Consider the following 17,768-nt stretch of genomic DNA (forward strand, 5'->3'; position numbering starts at 1 on the left):
TCTTTCCCGACTCCTTCCTTTGCCCTAAGGCGACCCCGAGAGGAGCCGAGTCCAGCAGCCCCGTCCCGTGAGGGGGATGTTGCCGCAGTGCAGGCGGGACTGGCCCGCGCAGCCGAGACAGGGCAGTTGGGAAGCAGCGACATCCCCGGGGAAGGAGAAAGAAAATTGTTAGTAATATTCCTTCGAGTGACAAGTCCACCTTTTCTTTCCGTCCCAGCGCCCACCCCACTCGCCCCGCGGTGCCCGGCGGCTGCTTAGTCCGGCATCGTCCCCCGGCCCCAGCCCGAGGAAACCTCAAACCCGTAGGTGAGTGAGGCTCGCAGGGGCAGCTCTCCCTGCCGGAGGTGAACACAGGACCCCTCCTGTTGCTTCTCCCCCGACGGCATCTTTTTGCCTTCCTCTCTCCTGTCCCCGTCGGGCTTGAACTTCCCCAAACCGAGATGCGCGTCTGCTCCAGAGCGGCGAGCGCGGGGACGAAGGTTGGGAGCTGTAGCCTCTCGAGCAGCCTCCAAACCGGGGCCGGGGTTTTTCCCCGATCCTGAGCGGATTTCTGCCGCTGTCGCCGTCACCGTATCAATTTTTGTTCATTTGCTTCACCCCAGTTCTACGGGAGAAAATAACTGAGGGAGGAGCGGGCAGCCCCTGGGAGCCACCAGGAGAGCGGCTCTGCAGGGACCGGGGACCGGCGGCGCCCGGCTCTGCGGGGTCGGACAGCGCTGTGAACTCCGGCCCGGCCAAGTTTCCTGCCTGTGTGGCCGGCAAAACTGTCAGCTCAGGAAAAGTCTTGGGCGGCTTACGGCTTTCGCGGTGGAAGCTTGATAAAGCCGAGATCGCGTTCAGTTACTTTTGATATATTCTCCTAAACTAAATCCTTTTCTTTTCTTTCCTTTCTTTTCTTTTCTTTTCTTTTCTTTTCTTTTCTTTTCTTTTCTTTTCTTTTCTTTTCTTTTCTTTTCTTTTCTTTTCTTTTCTTTTCTTTTCTTTTCTTTTCTTTTCTTTTCTTTTCTTTTCTTTTCTTTTCTCTTCTCTTCTCTTCTCTTCTCTTCTCTTCTCTTCTCTTCTCTTCTCTTCTCTTCTCTTCTCTTCTCTTCTCTTCTCTTCTCTTCTCTTCTCTTCTCTTCTCTTCTCACCGCAGGATTTACTGACAGTGCTAATTTTGCTCAGCAGATTAACCGCAGTTAAACTCAGTCGAACGAAAATATCCCTTCTTTTCTGGCTCTTCGTCCTTCTCGCGGCCTGGACACTATGGAGGAACGAGGTCCTGCCAAGATTTCTTCCGGGTCCTAAGCACCTTTTGGAAAGTGGACACTCAGCCCGTCACTTCCCTCCGAGACAGGAGGGCACCACGGAGTTCCACGCGTGGCGCGGGTGGCTCCCGTCCTGTCCTGTCGGACAGCCCCGCACTCATCGCGTACGCACGGCCGGGGGCTGGGAAGATCGCTCGGACGACCGCACGCCCTTCCCCGGACACGAAGCTGCTCCCACGGCCGTCCCCGCGGGGGAATTCTCACCTCCCCATGCCGAGAGACCTCGCAGGCGGCCACGCCGGTTCAATCTGCACTCGGGGCAGATGCTGACACGGGGCTCGTCCCAGAGCTGAGGTGGTGACACCCGCCCCGAGCGCCCCGCCCGCCTTGCCCGGCCGAGTCCCCACCAGCTCGGCCCCACGCACCCTCCTCCCTTCCCCGCGCCACCGCCGGCTGCGGCCAGTGCCCGGGACCCATCTACTTACTGGCGCGAACGCCTGGGGATGTTTGCAGATCTGCCCCCCGAGCTGGCTCCCTTCCCGCCTGTGTCCGGCCCGGCCCTCTCTGTCCCACCGACGGCTGCTCCGGCCGCCCCGCGGCCCCCCGCCGGAGCCCCAGGGGCTGCCGGCCACCCTTTCTGCCGCCAAGCACACCGGCTTGCCGACGCACCCTGGCTTTCCCCGTTTATTTAAAGGGAGTCACTGGCCGGGGGGAGGCGGGTTTCCCAGCCCGCACCTTCCCCCGACTGATGCCCGAGTCATCATCGCTCATTTAAACAAAGCGGCTACCCAGGTACGAGGCAGTGGCGGCCAGCCCGCCCAGGCGAGGGCCAGCCGGTGCCGCACCACACGCCCCGGCCGGGGGGGACAGGGGAAGGGGGAGGGAACGGCAAACAAAGCGTGGAGCCCCGGCTGGAGCCGGGCATGCTGTAGGACGGGGGCGACCGAGGTCCCCCAACCCCTCCCGCCGTGGCGGAGGGACTTCTGCCCGCTGCTGCCCGCGGCCGGGGTTTGCCGGCCGGCCCCTTGCAGGAGCGCAGCCCCTCGCAGCCCCCTGCCTCCCTACTGTAGACGGGATGAGGTTTTATATTGGAAATGAGGAGGCAGGGGGAGGAGAAGGCGCGCACACGGAGCGATGAGTGTGCGGTGTCAATCAGAGGGGTTTTGTGTCTCCTTGACTCCTGATGGTCCGTGGCTGAGGTGTCCCGGGTGGCACCACAATGAATATGAATAGGGGTCCTTGCTAAATGGGACAGTCAAAGCGCACCGCCCTGAATAATGGCACGTCATCCTAACTAGACCATTATACATAGGAGGGCTCCTTTTGTCTCTGCTCTCTGCTGCAGCTCTATAAAAGCCCCTCTTTTTCAAGCTGAGGTTAGTCCAAGCATACACTAACTAGCCATCCTGTAAACAGGCTGAGTAACCGGGTAGAGAGAGAGAGAGAGAGAGAGAGAGAGGGGAGACATTGGAGAGAGAGGAGGCTGAGGGGCTTTTTCCCTCTCCCTCCAGCATTTCCAGCCCTTCGCTGGCAGACCCTGCCGTCCGTTTATTTCCTTTTCGTTCTGTTTTCGTTGATTTTTTGGAGGAGAGTTGTCTTGTTCTGCCACTTCCAGAGCAGGGAAGAGTTTCTTGCTCAGAAGCCCGAATACAATGAATTCTGACTCCAGCTCTGTCTCCAGCAGAGCTTCCTCGCCAGACATGGATGAGATGTACCTGAGAGACCATCACCACCACCACCACCATCACCACCACCAAGACAGCCGGCTCAACTCTGTCTCCTCCACCCAGAACGATCTGGTGCAGAAGATGTCTGGGGAAGGCCTCACCAGGAACGGTTCCAAGGCCGGAGGGGAAGGCAGCAAGTACAAAATCAAGAAGCAGCTTTCGGAGCAGGACCTGCAGCAGCTGCGGCTGAAGATCAACGGGAGGGAGCGTAAGAGGATGCACGACCTCAACCTCGCCATGGACGGACTGCGGGAGGTGATGCCCTACGCTCATGGACCTTCCGTGAGAAAACTCTCCAAAATCGCCACCCTCCTGCTAGCCAGAAACTATATCCTGATGCTCACCAGCTCCCTGGAGGAGATGAAGAGGCTAGTTGGGGAAATCTACGGGGGACACCACTCGGCCTTTCACTGCGGCACGGTGGGACACTCTGCCGGGCACCCGCCCCACGCCGCCGGCACCGTGCACCAGGTGCATCCCATCCTCGGCAGTGCCTTGTCCTCCGCCAACACCTCCTCCTCCCTCTCCGCCTCCCTGCCGGCCATCGGGACCATCCGGCCCCCACACTCCCTGCTCAAGACCCCCTCGACACCCCCTGCCCTGCAGCTCGGCAGCGGCTTCCAACACTGGGCGGGCTTGCCTTGCCCCTGCACCATCTGCCAGATGCCTCCCCCGCCCCACCTCTCGGCCCTCACCGCCTCCAACATGGCCAGGATCTCGGGGGAGACCAAGGACCTCCTGAAGTGACTCGGCGGGGCTCCCCCGGCCGCTGGGGCTGCGCCGGAGCCGGCGCTCCCTCGGACGGAGAGGGGGCTGCGGCCGGTCCCCCCCGGGCCGCCGCCGGACCTGCCCCCGCCCGCCAAGCCCCCTGTAACACGGGATTAGTGTAGTAAGGACCTTGCAAAGGTAATGTTCTACCCGGCTCCTCGGGCGATGTTTTTTCTTATTATACTAAACTGGAAAATAAAAAAGTCCCTGTTGTAAAAAGAATGATGATGATAATAATAATAATAATAATGATAATAATAATAATAATGCCGCTGATGGTAATCAAATGTAAATGATTCCTTAAAATGTATGTTAAAGGAAAAAAAAAAAAAAAAAAGACATGGTTGTCATTGTAGTGTTCGCAGCTACCAAGAGACGATGAAATCGGATTGGGGCTTCTTCCCCTTCTTTTTTTTTTTTTTTTTTCCCCGGGCTTTTCCATTCTTTTCCTTTCCCACGGCGACACCCCCGATATTTCCCGTTCCAAACCTGGCTGCAGCAGCGCAGCGGCGGCCCAAGGTAGACCAGAGAATGCATGCATGCTTTCCGCCCCAGTTTGTCACCCGTGGGGACCGGCACAGGCGGCTCCCCTGGCAACAGGGAATTCCGAGAGAATTCACTAAAGTCTTCGAGTGCGGTTTATGGTTTGAGGGTTTTGTGCTTTGGTGGGTTTTTGTTTTGTTTTTACAGATTTGGTTATGATGCGGTTTTGTTTGCGGTAGTTTTTCTTCTTCCCTCTGTGAAGAAAAAGGAAAAAAAAAAACCAACTAAAAACAAAAAAAAGAGGAAAATTGTGCAAAACGCAACACAACCCTCCAGTAGATCTGTTTTGTCAAATCTCCCATCTCCTACTCTCGGTGAAGTGTGCTGATTTAGCTGTCTGGGGTACAAATTCCTGTTGCTGACTTTGGGTTTATTCGTGTTTGCTGCTTTTTTTTTTTTTTTTTTTTTTTTTTTTTTTTTTTTTTTTTTTTTTTTTTTTTTTTTTTTTTTTTAATTCTATTTTCTGGGTTTTTTGTTTTTTTTTTTTTTTTTTTTTTTTTTTTTTTTTTTAAATATTTTTTGCTATGGTTGGGTTTTGCATGCGGGGTCAGCTCTTGCCAGATCGGTGATTTGTATATCTAAATCAGAAGCTTAGTTGCTGTTTATTTCCTTTTCGATATGTTTTCTATGGATCTGGAAGTTTGCTTGAAATAATGTTATTCTTCATTTCGTTCGTTTGTTTGTTTTCTGTTGGGGCCTCAAAGACACCACCATGTCTTTATTTTTTATATATTCTTGATAATAACTATCGATATATTTATTATTGACCAGTGTTTCTGGAGGAGATTTCCAAATAAAGTAAAAAATTCATTCCAAGCTGCCTGTTTCGCCTTTGTCCGCGACTGGAAGCTGAGAAAAGGCTCCGTATTTGATGGCTTTGGGTTTCTCCAGGACTTCCCGGGCCCGGCGGGAGGACACTGGCACATCTCCGTGTGCCCTGCCTCGGAAGCAGCCACGAAGCCGATGTCCTCAGGTGTGTGCGAGCTGCTGGGCAGCTTCCAGCAGCTTCCCAGCGGACCGGGAGCCGTCAGGAATCGGGGTGGCCCGTGGCCAGTCCCGCAGCCAGCACCGGCCGCGGGAGGACGGGCCCCGGGCAGCGCTGGGAGGGGCGCCGGGGCGTTTATGGGCAATAACTTTGTTTTCTTCTCCTTTTGAGATCCAGGTTGCAGGTGGTTTTTTTGGTTTTTTTTGTTTTGTTTTGTTTTTTTTTTTATTTTTTCGGGAGGGAAGTGGTAGGATGGAGAGGGTCGGGAAGGGCAGTTCTGCCCCGTTCGGAGGCATCATCTCCGTGGAGATGAGCGCGGCTGGCGGCTCCCGGCGCCCCGCGGCTCCGCACACGGGAGCGCGGTCCTGCATCCCCCGGGCAGCCCCGGGCCCTGCCTTGTGCGAAAGGGGATGTCCGGGAGGGACATGAAGGAACAGGAGAAGGCGACTACCCCGGAGTTGTAAACTGAGCAGTAACATAGATGGATGGGGCATTTAGACCGAAATGCCAAACAACTTTCAGAAGGGCACCTGTGGGCGACCCGTGCTGGTGAGCGAACTGTGCAACACTGCAGCACCCAAGTCAGTGTTAGGACTCAACCACGCATACACAATCATTTGAAAAGGACAGGAATGTGTATTAACCTCCAAAACACGAACTAACAAACCATGTTGTAAAAAAGTCACCCCCTGCCTGAGACAAATCCTTACAGTAACTCAGCATGATGATCAAGAGATGCTGCAGTTTCCTCCCTCCCTTCCTCCCTTCCTCCCTCCCTCCCTCCCTTCCTTCCTTCCTTCCTTCCTTCCTTCCCTCCTTCCCTCCTTCCCTCCTTCCCTCCTTCCCTCCCTCCCTCCCTCCCCCTCCCTCCCTGCCCGGAGAGGGGGCGTACGAGCAGGAGTGCCCATGGGGTGCGCCAGTGGCGGCTGCCGTGGAGCAGGGGCCGGTGGGGTGACCCCCAGGTGCCGTCGGAGCTGTGCTTGGGGTTCTGTTCAGGGGCTGACCCTCCCCGCCGTCCCGGGGAGAAAGGCTGGCCTGGAGCCCCCGCTCGGCCCCAACATCCAAAGCACTCTCACACACACTCCCCCCTGTTCCCCGCGGCGCTGCCGGCGGAGGGAAAGCGAGCAGAGGGCAAACAGGAGCGGGGAAATGCGGCAGAACGGCGAGGAGCAGCGGGGAGCGGGCTGAGCCAGCCCGGCTGCTGCCGGCCCCTCCTGAGCCCTCCCGACTGCCCCAATGCACCTTCCATGCGGGCTCGACACGGCCCATAGCTACGGCTCCATCCGGGCCCCCATCCTCCCGACTCCACATCTTTCCCGGCCCTGCACCCCTGCCATCGGAGCGGGGCAAGCGGGATAGCCTCGGATGAGCTGGGTTGCAAATGGAAGCCGAGAGGAGGATGAAGTCACCCCGTCGTGCGGGAGTCAGCAGTCGGGTACCCGGACACGCTGCCACCCCCGGCAGTGCTGCCTTGCCCTGAAGCATCTTCGCCGCTCAGCCCCTTCGGTCCTGGGGATGGAGGGCCCCTTGCCTCAGCAAAAGGGCTCTTTGATCCCCACTCAGCCACACACAGACATTCCCTTCCCTTCCCTTCCCTTCCCTTCCCTTCCCTTCCCTTCCCTTCCCTTCCCTTCCCTTCCCTTCCCTTCCCTTCCCCTTCCCTTCCCTTCACTTCCCTTCCCTTCCCTTCCCCTTCCCTTCCCTTACCCTTCCCTTCCCTTCCCCTTCCCTTCCCTTCCCTCGCCTTCCCTTCCCTTCCCTTCCTTCCCTTCCCTTCCCCTTCCCTTCCCTTCCCTTCCCTTCCCTTCCCTTCCCTTCCCTTCCCTTCCCTTCCCTTCCCTTCCCTTCCCACCAACCAACAATTGAACAACTTCTGGAGAGACTTGCCCATGAGGACAGAAGGAGGAACTGTGGGTTTTATTTGGGAGGCTTTCCCTCCACAAACACACACGAGAAATACATAAACCAGAAATTTTTAAAAAGTGGGGAGGGGAAGGTGGCTGAGGGATAGAAATAGGAAAGGAGGAAAGTTCTGGTGGGGGCAGAGCCTGGCAGCATCCACCCTCTGGGCTTGTCTCTGCCTGCTGATGGAGCTGTGGGAATGGGGTACAGCGTGGTTTGCTATGGCACAGCACGGCTTGACTAAGCCAGCTTCTGGGATAGATGAGGAGAGTTTGGTGCTCTCAGGAAATTCCTTTCATTTCCAACACAAAACTGAGTAAAATCTGCGTGCATGTATATAAAACACATTTATGTGTGCACATAAATAAAAATGAAAATAAAAATAAAAATAAAAATAAATATAAATATAATATAAATCGGAGGTGGATGGACACTTGGTTTTCCCTTGTGTATTCCTTTGCTGACCACTGGGTCCTGGCAGAGCTGTGCTCTGGAGAAGGCAGATGCTTCTCCTTGTCTCAGGGGAAAGCAACAACCCCTCCCTTCCCAGTGCTTCCTAGTTCCCATGGGTGAGGACCCTGCTGCCTCTGCCTCCAGGGGTCTGCCACAAATTTGAAGCCAAAATGCCGGGCACTGGTACTCAACTCTCCAAGCTGTGGGGTTTCTTTTCTCCCCCACTCTCCCATCCCACCAGACCCCCCACCTGACATGTCCAACCCAGACAGTCTCCTCATGCCTCTTCTTCAGATCCATGGGGCCAGGGAAGAGGTGGGGGTAGGCTTGTGTTTTGATTAATATGGAAATAAAATGCAGAAATAGCAGCAGTACTTAGCTTCATTGCCCTCAGTTTAGAGATTTATTGGTGAGGAGATAAACACTAGGCTGGGGGCCTTGCTCAGTAATTCACGGTTCCCATCAGTTATTACCAAATGAGGAAATCATTTTTCTTGGAAGTCACAGAGGGAAAAGAAAAAGAAATGGGAAAAAAAGAGTAATTTTTTTTAATAGGTTGCCACCTCTTGCCTCTGGTCCAGACCACGTCTGCCTGTCCAGCTGCCCTGATTGGGGCCCTACTCTCTTAGCAAAACTTGGAAATTTAATAAAGATTTTAAGGATGTGTGTCTCTTAAAATGCATGTGTCTTGCTCTGCCTCCCTCCAACTTCTTTTGTATTTTCCTACTTGCTTCTATCCAACTTTTTAAATTTTGTATTTTCTATTCTCTGAAGCCCCACTTTCCCTCCTGCAGAAGCAGGAAGAAGTGGATTTGATCTGCAAAGAGCTGTCACAGGATGCCATTGTGCTACTGCCAGGAGAAAAAAAAAGGCAAGATTGAGAGGGGGAAATGGGTACTTTGGGGGCACAAAACCCCCTTCTCAGGTCTGAAACAGAAGCAGCCAACTAGTAGCTAAGTAGAAGCTAAATACTAAATACTAAACCGACATTTTTCACTGAAGTTCTGTGAAACTGAAGGATTTGAATTTGTAGCTTTGCTTTCAGTGTATTAGAAATACCTAGAGACATTCACACTGTACAGCCTAAAATTGACCCAGAACCTGCTGAACACTCATATTTTACTGGGGCAGCAGGACAGGTCAGGTGAGACATCCTAGGGCATCTCAGAGGCAGTAAATCCCTATGTTTAAGTGGCTGAATTGAGCCTCACGATCACAGAATTGTAGGAAAAATTAAGTTATAAAAGACCTTTAAGGCCACTGAGTTCAATCATAATTTTAACACTGCCAAATTCACCACTAAACCATGTCCCTAAGTCCCATTAAACCATGTCCCTAAGCTCCATCTTAATATATTTTGAATAGGGAAACTGAGTAAGAACAAAATGGTAAAAAAATAAAATAAAATAAAATAAAATAAAATAAAATAAAATAAATCGGCATATTGGAATCTTGAGTAAAAAGCTACACTTTAACCAAAGAGACAAAGCAAAACCACCCCAACATTCACAGAAGGAACTTCCCATAGTTGCTTAATCACCTTTTAAACTAAGAAACTTAATTGTTGTTTAATTGTTAATAATTTTATATTCTCTGGTTTTTTTCAAATATTCAGCTTGATTAAAACTATAAAAGGTTTTAGGGTCAAATGAATAAAACAAAAAGGAATTGCCAATCTTATGCCACATCAGGGAGGTGATACAGTTTTTGACAGAGCTGTATCCATATCTGTGCTGCTATCCAACAGCTGCTCAGCATCCCAAAAACTGGATTGAGATGGAGACACTGAACTGAAGACACCAGAAGGGTGAAGGAAAGTGCCTGTAGCCTGCTTGCCCCAACAAACCTTCCTTCTCATGCCTTTCATTTCTCTCTTCTGAAGTTAAAAAAACACTTTTTGCTTGATATTACATTGGAGTAGGTACCTAGCTAAGCACGGTGCAGCTGCAGAAGAGTAAAGTTTGGCTGATGGACAAAACTTAAAAATTAGTATCTTCTGTTGAGGCTGTGTGACCAAAATCTATGCCTAGATCCTCCAAGTCTCTGAACCTGTGGTAGGTTCAGGATAGGGTTCTATACAGCCTTGGTAAGAAACCTGTAGATCTATATTTTAATTTAATATTTTTGTGTTTGTTTTTTTCCCCAAGTGTTGTGGCTGTTGACACCTGCATCTTGAAAGTTACCTGGCAGAGCAGCATCAGGGGCTGCCAGATGAACAAGGGAGAAACTACAAGAAATGCAGGAATTTAGTGTTTGGGGTGAAGATGATTTGTGGAGACCCACAACTCAAAAACTAACGGACCTCTTGAAAAACAAGATACGTGCACAGGGCCTGGTCCTGATGCCTTGTAAGGTAATAATAGCAGGTAAGACTCAGCTTTCAAGACAGAGATAACAGAGTACCCACAAAACAGGGGAGGAATGAAACTGTTGTCTCTGAATGCATTTACCACCTCCAGAAAACCCTCCCCCATGCCAGGGAAGTACATGAGGATGCAATAGTGCCTTAGTCACACCACCAGAGGAAACATTTACAAATTATTCATGAAAGGAAGTTGATGTGTGTTGCCCTGATCTTTTTCAGCCTTCTGATGTTTGCATTTTTGTAGTGGAGTTTCTCACAGATTTTCATGTAAACAAAGTGACATTATGGTAACTGTCCTTCTTGTTTATCATTCCTCACTTGAGGAGGGACAATTGATGGACTTCCAGTTTGACCAGTGGGGTTGGAGAGGTGGCAACCTCATCCTCCAATCCACGGTCATTGTCCAAAATCTATACAAACCGAAGTGGAAAAATAAACCTCCCTCTTTTTGCCCTGACAACTTGACTGTGTGCATGTCATTCATTTCGTGTCCTATAGTGACAGATATGTGTGTGTTATAAAAATGGATTGTGTTTTTGGCAATGCTAAATTACTTTTCTGCATACTTACTCTTTGTGGGCTTTTTTCTTGTGTACTTTTTGTGTACTATGTGTACTTTTTTCTTTTTAATTTATTTTAATGTTCTTTTAATTTCTCTCTACCCAGTGGCTCTCACTATCACACACCAGGTGCTATTTTTCTGTGTTTCAGCTGTAAATTGTATCTCTCCAAAAAACCATGAGATTTCATTTGTATTTTTAAAAAGCAGAGATATGTTTCACGACTAATAAAAACTTATTTTACAAAACCTGGCCTTCAACTTGAGGGAGCTGCAAGCCCTTGTCCATGGGGTCAGAGAAAGAACAATAACGTGACCTCATAAAACATCCTCTTTCCTGACTTTTTATTTTTGTTCATAAACAAAGATCTGTCAAATGCCACACAGACAGTAGACAACTAAACATGCAGTTTGTCCCTTGTGCTGCCCTACCTCATGCTTCACAGACGAATTTGCCATGGTGGATTCTGTGGCCTGTGCCGCCAGAGCTTCACACAGCAAATGAATTTTCAGGCACTAGGAGAAAGGGCCTTGAAACATTTACTGGGAGAGCTTCTATCCCCAATTTCAGCACTTGGCTTGCCTCCTAAAATTGCAAGTGACAGTGACAGAAATTAGTCACAACAGTGGTGATCATGGGTGGCATGATGGTTTGCTTGAGCACAATGAGAATTGAGTTTGGACTCCACGTAAGTGCTGATACTCACAGTGGGCTACCAATATCTCAGACACAGACCTACCAGGGCTAGAAACCATTGAAACCTTGTGCACACTTCCATCCAAAAGCCCAGATTGTTGCCGGTGTCTGAACAACTCTGAGTCTCATAAATTGGCAAAGGACCTAAACTAGAAAGGTCTAAAGGCTTCATTTCCATGGGAGGTGGACACAGTAGTTTCCAGACCTTTGCCACTGAAGTCCCGATATATCCATGTCGTCTTTGTAGGGAATATAGGAGAGCAGTTACGCTGGAGCAGCTGTTCAGTGCCTCTGCATGGGTCTGGGATGAGAACACAAAATTATTCACAATGGGCCCTGCTGCCCTGCAGGAGTGGTGTGCAGACTTTCATGAGCTTGGAGTGTGCTCCCTGCCCTGCCCACCTTCTCTAGAGTGTGTTTCTCTAAATGACTGCTGTGCCTTTGGTCTTCTGAGGTGTCTACAGCTTGGCCAACCTTCAGGCATGATTCGGGTCCAGTGGGCTCCATGTGTTTTGGAGGGTGTTTCCTGAGCAGGCTCCAGCCCCTACTAGCCCTCTGGGCCACCTGCTCCTTGTGGCCTTGAGACCATATCTATTAGCAGTGCATGTGCCCCTTCTTTCTCACTGAGTGTCTTTGGGAGGTTTAGTTGTGTTCAATTTTGAAGCAGGACAAGATAAACTCTGCAAAAGTACTTGAGTGGAGTATTTTCAAAGCTTCAGGATCTGCCTTTCCATGTTTTGTTTTCCCCTAGTTGCTCCAGCATGGTCCATCTGCCCTTTCCAGAGGTGGAAGATTTACATCCTACTACTTCATACTTCCATCATTTGTGCCAGGATATGAGCTTTTTCTTATTTGACTTAAGTGCAGCTGTGGATGCCTGCCTCCCTCCCATCAGCGCAGTCTTGTGTCTGTTGGGTGCTCTAGGGTTCTCTGTTTCTCAGGGTTCTGTAAGATGTCCAAGATTTCCATTCCAAGCTAGAATCATGGACTTCGTCTCTCCTAGTAAATTAACCAGTGCTACATAATGTTCTCAGGCACTGTGGCTCAATTATTTATAGAGTCAAACTGTTACAACAGTTCCTGGCATGTTTTGGCTCCAGGCAGCTAGCACTCTCCTGAACAATTCCCAGGCATGGTTTGGGGATAGCATAGGCCAAAGGCCAATCCCAGCAGGCAATTTGTGTTCAGCCACACTGCCTGGAAAGCAAGAATTTAATAATGTGGACACACGCCAGTCTGTGCCAGTTGGCTGCAGAGCTAGGTAATGGTCACAGGCATGTTTTGTATAGATGGTAGTCTCAGTTGTTTTCCCTTACAGAAAGCTTTTGCCCTTGTTGTCATCTCTTTCTCTCTGTCTTTCGCTCCATATTACCAGGAGAATACATTTTCTTTGTGAAGTGAGATATTTATCACCATTATCAAGGTCCCCAGTATTTGATTTGTTTCCATTACTTTTTGGCTTTCTCTGCTTAGGTTTTCCCAGTTGTGCATGATTGGTTTATTGAATTACAAAACTGTAAAGAATGTCCATTTCTACTTTTGTGCCATGCCATGTGCAAAAAATCCTTCTTCTCTTCTGGGTTTCACATCAACATGGGGCAAAAGATGCCCATGACAGCCACTTTTTCAGTTTGTAAATATGACGCATAGACATAAAATAGCCCTCAGTATCAGAATTCTTCATATGTCCAGAGACAATCCTTCCCCGCCTATCATCATATATCCACCAAGAAAAATGAATCCATTCCCAAATTTGTAAGTAGCTGGGGAAAGCAGAGAGCTTTCTGCTATGTAGGAATAACATACCTTGTGGGAGAAGTGGCTGCAGGCACAGGCTGAATGAGAAGCTTAAGGCTTTCCCCTGGGACTCGTCTCCTCTTCTTTCCACCTGCTTAGACCAGGTAAGCTGTACTTACATCCTTCACTTGTTTCAGCATATTTCAACTTATCAATACAAAGATATAATCCAAAGAGAAAACTTTACTTTTCTCTTTTTTTACTGTGTTTCCTAAAATGTTGCAGTGGGTTTTTCTTCCTACTGTGAATTTCATCAGTTTGGCAGCCCTACATCCATGCTTTTGAGTCACAGCACTTTTTTACAGTGTCTTTGTGTCCAAGGTTTCTGCCCCAAATCCTGCCTACTGAGAAAGGCAGCACTAACTAAATACCTTGAATCAGATCAGACTGATTACTTCTTCACCTCTGCCCATGTGGATTTTACCTGAGTTCTCTGGTGTTAACTCTGTTTCCAGCAATACAGCAGAAGAACAGTTCTCCTGTAAATGCAGTATCAGCATTTCAGTTTCTTCTCTCTTGGTCATATTGAGTCAGGCTTCTTTACCTGGCTTGCTCCCATGAAGACCCCAGCATGTCCCACATCTTGCAGGGTCCCATAGCCAGCAAACAACCCTTTCTTTGACACTGTCAGGTTCAGTTGCTTGAACATCTCCTGCTCATCCCCTCACCCGACCACCAGCTCCATCCATCTCTCTCCATGGGCAGCCCTCTTCCTCCAGCTGCAGCATCTTCTATTCCAGCCTTCACTGCTGTGGCTGTCTCACCTTGCCATTGCATCTGCCTGACCATCTGTTGAATCATGTGCAATATAAATAACAGCTAGTGACAAATAATAGCTACAGATACCCTCCTGTAATAGTCTAGTGGTCTCACTGGACACTCACCACTTTGCAGCATCTTTTCTACATCCAAAGCATTTACTTTCCAAGTCAGAATTATATGGCAATATTAATGTTAATGTGGTTTGCAGTCCTTGGGCTACCTTATATATAATTTTCATATTTTCCCCAGAAGTGTTTGCTATTATTCAATTTCCCTTGTTCACAACTGTGATACTCTTCTCACTGGAGAGATCACAACAGGGCCTTACTCTATGCTTCAACACAACACTGAAGATACTTCTCTAATCACAACAAGTGAGGGAAATTCAGCTTTTAAATGAAATCGTGTTTAATAACTTACCTCAGAAAAATGCAGAGAAGAAGTGAGACTAGTAGATTTCCCTACATTCTTTTTCACAGAGAAGAAAATATTTTGATCTAGATTATGGAGAAAGTGAAAACTTGGCGTATTTTGTTTGGTCAGTAACAGCTCTTTACATCACTGAGGCCTTTAACCTGCCCACGGACACCAACTTGGTCACTAGAGTGCTGCAAAGGTTTTGTAGCTGATATAGTGGCTGATGCTTCATCCAGTAAAGTCATGGACAGCTTTGCTTAGAGGCAGTCTTGCAACAGGAATTTGTCCTCCATTTCACATCTTTCTGGCTACATTTGAATGCTGAAAATGAATTGCTCTAAACGTAGCTCTGAAGCCAGTTGATGGCACAGACACTTGCCAAAGTAATCTTTGAACAGTCATGATGATCCTAATGGTGAGCATAGCGGAGTGGTGTTTGAGTGTTTGAAAAGCTTTGCTTTTTCACTCATTCTCGATTCAGGTTAGGGATGATCGTAAAACTACTACACTTGACAAAGTGCTTGTTTTCTTCACCAGCTTCCTTAAATTAACAAGCTTGATTACAGGTTTTGGTACAGATTGAATTGTTTGAGAAAAATGTGCCTAAGGAAGCTAGGCTCACTTTTTCAGCAGAGCTGTTTCAGTTAGTTATGCTCATCCCTCAAGGTATGCAAACTTCTCCAGCAAGGGGAGCTGCTGGGCACAGCTCCGGGGAAAGAGGAGAATATGTCTCAGAGATTTCCTGCTGTATAAGGGGAGTTTTCAGCTCTTTTTTTTTTTTTTTCTGTTGAAGATGACCTTGCACCCACTTGCTGAAGGTGCTTGTTTCTTTCAGGTCAAAGATGGGCAGGTGTTTCCTAAACACCAAGTTTTATTCATGATCTGCCCCTGGCTGCAGAGCTGTCTGTGAGGATGCTGTCTGCCCGTCCTCCGCTCAGTTCCCTCCTGTGGAGACCCTGCAGCCCACCAGCACTGGGGACTGCAGTGACTGCCTGTAAAGAGATGCTGGATGGTACAACCAAAGCTGCCTGGCCAGAGCTGCAAGTGAGCCTCCCAAGGGATCTGCACCCTATGTACATCTGTGGAGAAGTTGGGGTACCTGTGCCGCAGCAGCCTGCAGTCAGCTGGCTGGGGTGTATGACACCTCTAATTGCAGTGCTGACCTCCATTCACTCCTTGGTCTCTGACAGGGCTTTGCAGATACTCAGAGGTTGGGAAGTTATGACTGATTGGTTGCTCAGGTTATGTGCTTAACTGGAACTTGGAAAGGCACAGAAATTCATGGTCTGGCCCAAAATCCCAGTAGCAGCAGCTCCACAATTAGGTGCTATTGATCTAAGGGTGGGGGGAACCACCCCTGAAGATGCTCATTCTCCCTTCCTTCCACACCCTCCCTAATGCACATAGTGCACATACAGTGAGTTTCCCTTCCCCCTTTTCCCTAAACTTTTAGGCCAGCTCCATGCATTTCAGAATGACTGTGGACATGCTTTTTTGATTTTTTTTCCACGAAAAACAAAACCAACTAGGTTGGGTTAAAACTGGTTAAATCCCCCAGGATCTCAGTAGTGTTTTAAAACATATGTGAAGGGGAGGAACCATTTTTCGCACATCCTGAAGAATATAGCTGACATATGGACCATTGAAAGGAAATTTTTTTCAGGCCATTGGCCATGCATGAATGGCCAGGCTTATACAGTGGGGACCCAAGATACGATGGGGATGTTCTCCCACAAATTGGGCTTTCTAAGTAGCAAGAGCAGATCCTGTAGATGCTAACCATGCTACTGGCTCTCAGAGTTGGTAGCAGACCCAGCTGAGGGGCAGGGATGGGCTGGAGCAGCACAGTTGCATTGAAGGAGGCTTTGGCTTGTGTCCCTCCTGCGAGCCTACGCCAGCGAAGCCTGCCCCATGTGACCCCACTTTTGCTCCTCTCCATCATAAGCTTTCTCCCAGCTGTGTTCACTGGTGCTCGCTTCTTCAAACACGACTTTACTGTGACTGGGTGCCATCATAGTGCCACAGGTAGATTTAGCACCTCAGTCATTTTTCCGCTAAATACTTCCAAGGCCACAGAGAAGCAGCTTATAAATCTTTTTACTTCCTTGGAAAAAAAAAAAAAAAAACAAAACCCAAACCCTAAACCACGAAACAAAACAGAACAAAACCAACAACAAACCACAAGGAAGTTCAGGGAAATAAACCCCTAAATCGAATTTCTTGCTTTAAAAGTGCTTTACATATATCACCACCAACCAGCATGTAAATTTTAGTCAGCTACTGGACTAGTCTTTTAAAGAAGTTGAAAAATGGCCCTGCATCCTCAAAGGACACACCTGTTATCTGAAACAGTTTTTAACCAGCTTGTTAAGCAGCTTTGACAGATCAAAGACCCCAGACAATGGGCACAAACTTTAACAATAGTTTAGCCTTGAGCAAAAGCTTCTGTCAAAGCAAGGCTTGTGCCAGTAGTATTATGGCCTGCAATTGAAAATAAATTTTACTTGAATAAGTACCTCAGCCCGATCAGAGGCACTGCCGCCAGGGAGACAAAAGCAGTTGGGGATAAGTTATTGACTCCACTGACAGCATGAATGAAGTTCATTATGCCAGCCCACTCTTGGTAAATGTGTCAGGTTTTAAACTGAATTAGGTGGCAGGTGCATGGACCATTTTCCTGCCCCCCTTGAGACAGTAGAGGGCCAGTCATCACCTGATTCTACAGACAAATGTTTAGATTTGGTTTTCATATCACATGGGCACAAGTGACAGCATATTTAAATCATAAATAAGGTTTCCTGAAAGCCCTTGTCTATCCCACTTTCTCTCTCCATCCCCTGTAGCTGGCTGGCAGTGCTCCCATCTCCTTGTCTGCTGGACCCTGGAGGTGGGTTTGCCTCCCCTCCACTGCCCCTGCTACAGCCCCCCTTCTGGTCCCTGTTCCTATCTCCCTGTTCCTATCTGCCTGCAAACGTGTGGGCTTTGGGCTTCCACAGGACACCTCTGGCTCCAGTCCTGAGACAGGGAAGTCCAGGCCCTTCTGCTCCTGTCTGCGTGACACTGCACACAGCACATTTCTAATTTCAACAGGGTCTGGATCAAGCCCTCCCATAGCTGATTTTATGTGACATATATATATCTATATATGGGCCTAAAGAGCTTGAATTCAGACACACTATGTTAACCTTCACGAAGAGTTTCTACAGTATTTATTGCTGGGAAACCTCTGATGACGAAGATCACTATCATTGCAATTTCACAGGAATGCAGGCCAGGTCAGAAAGAAATGGTATGAAAAATATACATGTATCTATGTGTGTGTGTATACATACAAAACCCCATACAAAAATACAAAGTCATCTATATATGTACGAGTTTTTAAAATTTTGCTAGAATTCGAAGAAATGAGGTGATAATCTGCCATAATAATTTGATATTTCTCTGCTTTAAGACTGATCAGCTGCTTTAAGGTGTATATTTTATTTATTTTTACATTTGCATATTTTACTTGAAAATATTTTGGTTTATAGTCTGCCAGGGCCTTGA

At 48.6% G+C, this 17,768-nt stretch overlaps 2 protein-coding genes across 2 annotated transcripts in view; both read left to right on the forward strand.

The window, feature by feature from the left end:
• The window catches only part of PERP (p53 apoptosis effector related to PMP22), a 345,785-nt gene that overhangs the window by 209,161 nt on the left and 118,856 nt on the right, over positions 1-17,768 (forward strand). The gene's annotated exons all lie outside the window — the stretch shown is intronic.
• On the forward strand, positions 2,800-4,807 carry OLIG3 (oligodendrocyte transcription factor 3). The gene has a single exon (XM_066314350.1). The coding sequence runs from the start codon at positions 2,900-2,902 to the stop codon at positions 3,719-3,721; it is 822 nt and encodes a 273-aa protein (XP_066170447.1). The 5' UTR covers positions 2,800-2,899; the 3' UTR covers positions 3,722-4,807.

The sequence above is a fragment of the Sylvia atricapilla genome, chromosome 3 (genome assembly GCF_009819655.1).
Source record: "Sylvia atricapilla isolate bSylAtr1 chromosome 3, bSylAtr1.pri, whole genome shotgun sequence".
Classification (NCBI taxonomy): domain Eukaryota; kingdom Metazoa; phylum Chordata; class Aves; order Passeriformes; family Sylviidae; genus Sylvia; species Sylvia atricapilla.